Here is a 6,746-nt window from a genome sequence, read left to right as displayed (position 1 = left end):
TTCTATTGTTGAGAGTATTACAGATGTCCCCCCATTGCCCTCCTCCACCCGATCCCACTCCGCCCTAGGCCTTCCCAGTCCTATTGTCTGTGTTCCCGGGCAATGCAGATATGCATATAAATTCTTCGGTTAATCTTTCCAGCTTCCTCCTACCCCCTCCTCCTTGAGATTCCTCAGTCTGTTCTATGTTTCCATGCCCCTGGTTCTATTTTATTCATCAGTTTATTTTGTTCATTCGATTCGTTGTTCATTTATTTTGATGTTTAGATTTGATTGTTGATGGATACGTATTTATTGCCATCTTATTGTTTATATTTCTGATCTTTTTTATCTCTTAACGTGTACCGTAGGATAATAATTCTGGCTAGGAGTTAGGTTGAACAATGGGGAAGGTGGAAAGGTAATAACTAGGGCCATATTATTTTACTTATGCTATTGATTTTCCCTATTTCCTTTGTCATTTTGCCGACAGTACACAAGAAACACTGCCAGTTTCTTAAGTGCATTTCAATGGGTGAAAGATGTTGGCCGCCTGGCTGCTGGCAGCTTGCTTGGCGTTCAGAGCTGAGGCCACCTGCGCTCCATGAATGAGCTTCTCCAGGAGTCAGCGGGTCTGAGGGTACAGAGAGGGTGACAAGTGTATGAGGGACCTTCACTTTCATCCTGAAATAAAGCCCGACCTCTGCTTCAGGCCGTGCTTTCGTGCAGCTCGGCCATGGCAGCCAGCTCTCATTTTTCTCTTATTTGGGGATGACTGGGAAGAAGAAAGGCGACAGGTTGATCTGTGGGACTAAATTCCTCTTCAGACTTTTCCTCCGCTGCATCTGTGAAATAAAGGACATGTCGGTTAAGAACTAGCCTTGCAAGACAAACATAATTTGCTAGAGTCAAGTTGCACCACTAATTTAAAAAAAAATCTATTTTTATTGATTTCAGAGGGGAAGGGAGAGGGAGAGAGAGAAACATCAATGATGAGAGAGGTCCACTGATCGAATGCCTCCTGCACATCCCCTACTCGGGATCGAGCTCACAACATGGGAATTGAACTGTGACCTCCTAGTTCGTAGGTCAATGCTCAACTATTGAGCTACGTGGCCAGGCTGCACCACTAAGTTTTGCAGAGATTTTCATCCTCCTAGAAAGAAAGTCTATTTATTCACTTACCTATCCTGGGTGCCTCCAGGGTAAAATGTTTAAAAACAGAAGGGGGCGCTACCGAAGGGTGAAGGGCATGGGTGGAAGAGCAGACCCTTTAGAAATAGTTGACTGGGCAGTTATTCATTCTGTCACTCAACTGCCCAAACTGTAAAGGATTGGTTAAAACGAAACAGAGCAAAGAAGCTTGCTACGGCTGAGATACAGCAGAGAGATACTGCATAATAATATCGCCAGCGTCCAGTGACTTACAGAAAAATAAAATCCAGTGATGATCCCACAAATGAGAAAGGAAAGTTCGTTTTGGTTGGAATTGGGTATGTTTGGAAGTTATACATATAAAATGTTGAACTCATTAAAAAATCACAGCAAGAAGTGTCTAATATTGTCAATCATGTTCAGCCAATATTTAAAGCAAACATCAATTTGATTGTATGGTCCATAATGGGGAAGAAGAGAGAGAGAAGGCAGAGAGAAGAGCAGATGTAGAGAGTTCCAACGTAAAAGAAAAAGACTGAGGGAGCCCCAAGGTCAACATTTAACTACCTGCAGCCTGGGCGTGGATACTCACGGGTCACGTGACTGCTCCTCCTTTCCCCTAAGACCAGGTGGGAGACTTTGTTCCCCAGATCAATCTGCTAACGGCTGAGGCAGCTTCCTAAGCTTCACTGGTCTTTCTTTCTTTAGTTTTCTACATATTTAATACCAGATGAGGTAAAGCAATGCACATATGGGGCATAAAATAAACCAATTATAAAACTCTAAACACTCTTTTGATTTACCTGTTAGTTTTGGATTATTTATACCACTGTGTTTTATCCATCACTTAACAAATTAAAAGGAACTGATATAGCCCTAGCCAGTTGGCTCAGTGGATAGAGCGTCAGCCTGCAGACTGAAGGGTCCCAGGTTCCATTCCGGTCAAGGGCACATGTCCGGGTTGTGGGCTCAATCCCCAGTAAGGAGTGTGCAGGAGGCAGCTGATCAATGATTCTCTCTCATCATTGATGCTTCTATCTCTCCCTCTCCCTTCCTCTCTGAAATCAATAAAAATATACTAGTATTAAAAAAAAAGAAAAGTTGATTTGCCTTTGTTAAAAAAAAAAGTAAATAATTTTTATAACAAAAACTCTTCTTTTGCCAAAAATTCTTACTCAAACAATTGGTAGAATTGTTGATAATTCATATTTTCTTCATTAAGGGCACAAGCTAACAAAATTATGGTCAAGTTTTCTATATTAAACTAGAGGCCTGGTGCACAGATTTATGCACTGGTGGGGTCCCTCGGCCTGGCCTGTAGGGATCAGGCGGAAACTGGCTCTCTGACATCCCCTGAGGGGTCCCAGATTGCAAGAGGTCACAGGCCAGGCCAAGGGACACCACCAGTGCATGAATCCATGCACAGGGCCTCTAGTATGCATATAAGATCTTTGGTTAATCTCTTCCCTCTGAGATTCATCAGTCTGTTCCATTTTCATGCCTGTGGTTTCCGCTCCTGCGTTGAGTGTCTTCCCCCTGGTGGTCAGTGCTCGTCATAGCTACCAGCCGGTCAGCCAGTAGCTTAGGCTTTTATATATATAGATAAAGCAGCTTTTTGTTGTTGTAGTTGTGTGTGTTACCTGTTATTCATTTAGGTGCAGATGATACCAATCCAAACGGAAATGGGATGGACCATGGAATCCCAAGTGCTAACTTACTCTTTCATGTTGAACATGACCTGCCTTCTTCTTTCCTGGAACGCCGTCAGAAGACTCCTTTATGACCTCTGAGCCAATGAGCGGAAGGAATTTCAGACTCGTGGGGCTTGGTACCTGCGAGCCACAAGTGAAGAGTGAGACATACTCAAGTGATTACTTCCGTAATGTGAATTCAGGGGTGGGGGATAGGGAGTGAGAAGTTCCAACTGCTTTAAAATATACTCCCCTTCACAGTTGCCCACTATTAACTCTTTTTTTTATTTTATTTTTAATTAATTCTCACCCGAGGGTATTTGCCCATTGATTTTTAGAGAGAGTGGAAGGAAAGGGGAAGAGGAGAAAGAGAGAGAGAGAGAGAGAGAGAGAGAGAGAGAGAGAGAGAGAGAAACAAACATTGATGTGAGAGAGACACATTGATTGGTTGCTTTCCACACGTGTCCTGACCAGGATTGGGGATCAAGCCTGCAATGGAGGTACATGCTCTTGACTGAGATAAAACCCAGGACCCTTCAGTCCGAAGGCTGATGCTCTATCCACTGAGACAAACCGGCTAGGCCCCCACTATTAATTCTTAATAGTTCACCCTCAGCAACCTGCAGCTTAAGAGTTTGATACTCATCACAATGAAGGCGTTTTGGGCAAGGAGGGGTAACATTTTAAGAAATAATAAGTTAGAATTAAGTTGAAATATCTTATCTTCATGTTATTACCCTCGGTTAACCGATTGGTTCTTTAATTTGACAGAGGTGATCTGGAATGGAGACCTGAAGGATGAGGGGGGATTTGGAGGGAAACCAGAGGTGGATGAATTCTGGGCAGGGGGGCAGCACAGGCAAAGTCCCTGAGGCGGGAGGAATGCTGATGCGTAAGGAGCAGCGAGTAGTCTGGCTCAGCTGGAGGATAGGGGTCATGGGAGAAGGTGGTGGAAATGACGGCACACCGGTCAGGTGGGGGCCAGAGCGTGACAGGTGTGTGTGCCAGGCTAAAGGGTAACGCAGAGCTGGGATAAAGTTCAAAGCTGTTCCCTGTGGTGTTGTTCCATGGGGAAGGCAGAGGCAGGTGATCAAGGCTGCTGCCACACAGACCGAAGGCCTCCCGGGGTCGGACACAGCCGGGTAATGGAGACAGCAGCCAGCCCGGTGATGTGGATTTTCCCCGACCTGGCTTGGGAGCCCAGGGTCGGGAATGAGATGTGAGATTCCCTATTGGCCCGTCACCACTCCGGTCCTGGAAGCATTCAACTCACCCTGTATATGGGCAGAGAACCAAAAACAATCCCCGCCTCTCTGTTTTCAGTCAAGAAACTTTCCAAGGCATGCTTTCGAATCTGCAAAACAGAGGAGCGGATGTTTCATGAAAAGGGTACATTCCGTAAGCGGCAAAATTCCTGGGTTCAAATTGACTCTGCCACTTCTTAGCTGCAGGGCCTTAAGCAAGCTTTTGCCGTTCTCCTAAAAATTTATTTCTTATTGATTTCAGAGAGGAAAGGAGAGGGAGAGAGAGATAGAAACATCAATGATGAGAGAGAATCATTGATTGGCTGCCTCCTGCACGCCCCACACTGGGGATCAAGCCCACAACTGGGGCCTGTGCCCTGACCAGGAATCACACCATGACCTCCTGGTTCACAGATTGACGCTCAACCACTGAGTCACACTGGCCGGGCCCAGGTCTGACTTCTGACGTACAGAACAGTCAAGTGATTAATGTGTTGTTTAAACCACTTAGTTTGTAGTAATCTGTCATAGCAGCAATAGCAACCTGATACACTGTACATATGATAATTCAGGAAAGCTACAGTATTCTTGTTGGATGTTTAAGAATTACCTTGGGAGAAGAAAGAGACTTGAAAAACTTAAAATCATGCTCCACTTTAAAGGGCTTAGAAGGCGTCCGTTTGAAAAGCAAAGCCATGGAGCTCAGTCTCTGCCACCTGCACAGGAGGATATAAGAAAAGCTGTTACGCACCTATCCACACCTTTCCCCTCTGGGTCCCAAGCCCTCCGGCTCCCATGGCACCAGCCCTAACGATGCCATGTACGTAAGTCTTATTCCCTTTGGCTTCCCAGATCTCTCTCCAGGTGAACGAAAGAGATTTCTACTAGGCCTGAGCATTCCGTGCTGTTAAATTCATTATATAGCCATTGGGAAAAACACTGCATAGTAGGGATGAGGAAGCCTTGGGTACCAACCCGATGCTTGATATTTGGGTGACTCAGGGAAGCTTCTACTTAGTTAAAACTTACTTTTGCATATGTTTCAAAAGCCATAACTAAGCATTGAAAACATCCTATGTAATAAAAGGCTAATATGCAAATAGACTGAACGGCGGAACGACCGGTTGCTATGATGCGCACTGACCACCAGGGGGCAGACACTCAACACAGGAGCTGCTCCCTGGTGGTCAGTGTGCTCCCACAGGGGGAGTGTCGCTGAGCCAGAAGCCGGGCTCATGACTGGCGAGCGCAGTGGCAGGAGCCTCTCCCTCCTCTGCGGCAGCGCTAAGGGCTCCTCAGCAGACGTCCCTCGAGGGGTCCTGGACTGTGAGAGGGCACAGGCCAGGCTGAGGGGCCCTTCACCAGTGCATGAATGTCATGCACCGGGCCTCTAGTTTAAAAAATCATATCCCACAGGCATCTTAGACTTCAGCCCGTCCAAAACCAAACTCAGTATCTTTTTTTCCCAGTTTTATTTTGTGTTGGTTTCAGGCATACTGCTTAGTGGTTAGACAATCATATACACGATCTTTTTTCTCCAGACCTGCTTTTCCTCTTGTACATTCTGTCACAGTGATGTCAGTAAAGTTGAAAATCTTTATGTTGGCCATAACTAAAGCTCATTTTGCTTTAGTCTTTATATGCCCCACGTGGTTGAGCCTCCACCTATGAATCAGAAGGTCACGATTCCTGGTCAGGCCACATGCCTGGGTTGCGGGCTCGGTCCTCAGGGTGGGGCCTGCAGGAGGTGGCCGATCAATCCTCATCTTTGATGTTTCTATCTCTCTGTCTCCCTCTCCCTTCCTCTCTGAAATCTATAGACTTTTCTTGCTTTATCTTCTACCATGTCTTCTCTAATTGCTCCCTGAACTTTAATGACTATATAATAGTATTTCATCATTTTGTGCCTTTGCTTAGGCAATTGCCTCTTTGGTCTTCTTTATTTGGATAAATCTTATTTGCTCCTCTTTGATTATCTTAGGAATTGATATTCTTAGCAGTACTATTATACTGAACTAGAGGCCCAGTGCACGAAATTTGTACACTGGTGGGGTCCCTAGCGGCTACTGGCTGTCGGCTGGGTACTCCCTCCCTTCCCCTGGCCGGCCCCGACCCCTGGTTGAACTCCCGGAGGACCTCCTGGTCGAGGGGACAATTTGCATACTACGCTTTTATTATATAGGATTGTAAATCTTTGTGCACCCTCCCACTGGATTGCAAAATAATTGAAAAGTTTTGAGTTTTTTGCCTTTGAATTTTTCATGTCCAGCACAGTGTTATGGTATCATAATAGTTTTATTATTATTATTATTATTATTTCTAAATTAGCAATAATCACACCTTGGATAAACCTCATTGGCTACGATACTGCAACTGTGCAAAGCTGATAACAGCTTAATTCTTGTCTGGTCTCTAAAGGAAACCCAACGGCCTTACCTTTGCCGGTCAAATACCAGAGGATAGTCATATTTTTGTTTATTTTCTGTGAACTTGCTCTCTTCTTTTATTTCTATGGGGTACTCATTAACATCACACGGCAAAATGAAATCGGTTGTCTGTGCTAGGTCAAAGGACCTTCGCTGTCCAAAATACCCACAGTAATGACCATTGAGGGCATGCCAGAGCCTAAGAAAAGGCAAAAGATAGGGAGGATACAGTCACTGGGATTCAGTGGAAG

General features: G+C 45.1%; 1 protein-coding gene and 1 pseudogene across 1 annotated transcript in view; both read right to left on the bottom strand.

The window, feature by feature from the left end:
* Positions 1 to 740: 740 nt before the first annotated feature.
* Positions 741 to 6,746, bottom strand: part of WDR64 (WD repeat domain 64) — a 60,468-nt gene continuing 54,462 nt past the window's right edge. The window contains exons 23-27 of the mRNA XM_006103198.3: positions 6,506 to 6,694; positions 4,680 to 4,785; positions 4,099 to 4,179; positions 2,853 to 2,966; positions 741 to 824 (exon numbers count right to left, since the gene is read on the bottom strand). Coding sequence (XP_006103260.1) covers positions 741 to 824; positions 2,853 to 2,966; positions 4,099 to 4,179; positions 4,680 to 4,785; positions 6,506 to 6,694 — 574 coding nt within the window. The remainder of the gene's footprint in view (positions 825 to 2,852; positions 2,967 to 4,098; positions 4,180 to 4,679; positions 4,786 to 6,505; positions 6,695 to 6,746) is intronic.
* On the bottom strand, positions 6,339 to 6,454 carry LOC111823336 (annotated as a pseudogene).

Source organism: Myotis lucifugus, unplaced genomic scaffold (assembly GCF_000147115.1).
Source record: "Myotis lucifugus unplaced genomic scaffold, Myoluc2.0 scaffold_468, whole genome shotgun sequence".
NCBI lineage: Eukaryota > Metazoa > Chordata > Mammalia > Chiroptera > Vespertilionidae > Myotis > Myotis lucifugus.
The sequence above is the reverse complement of the archived record's forward strand: the minus strand, read 5'-3'. Positions and strand labels throughout refer to the sequence as shown.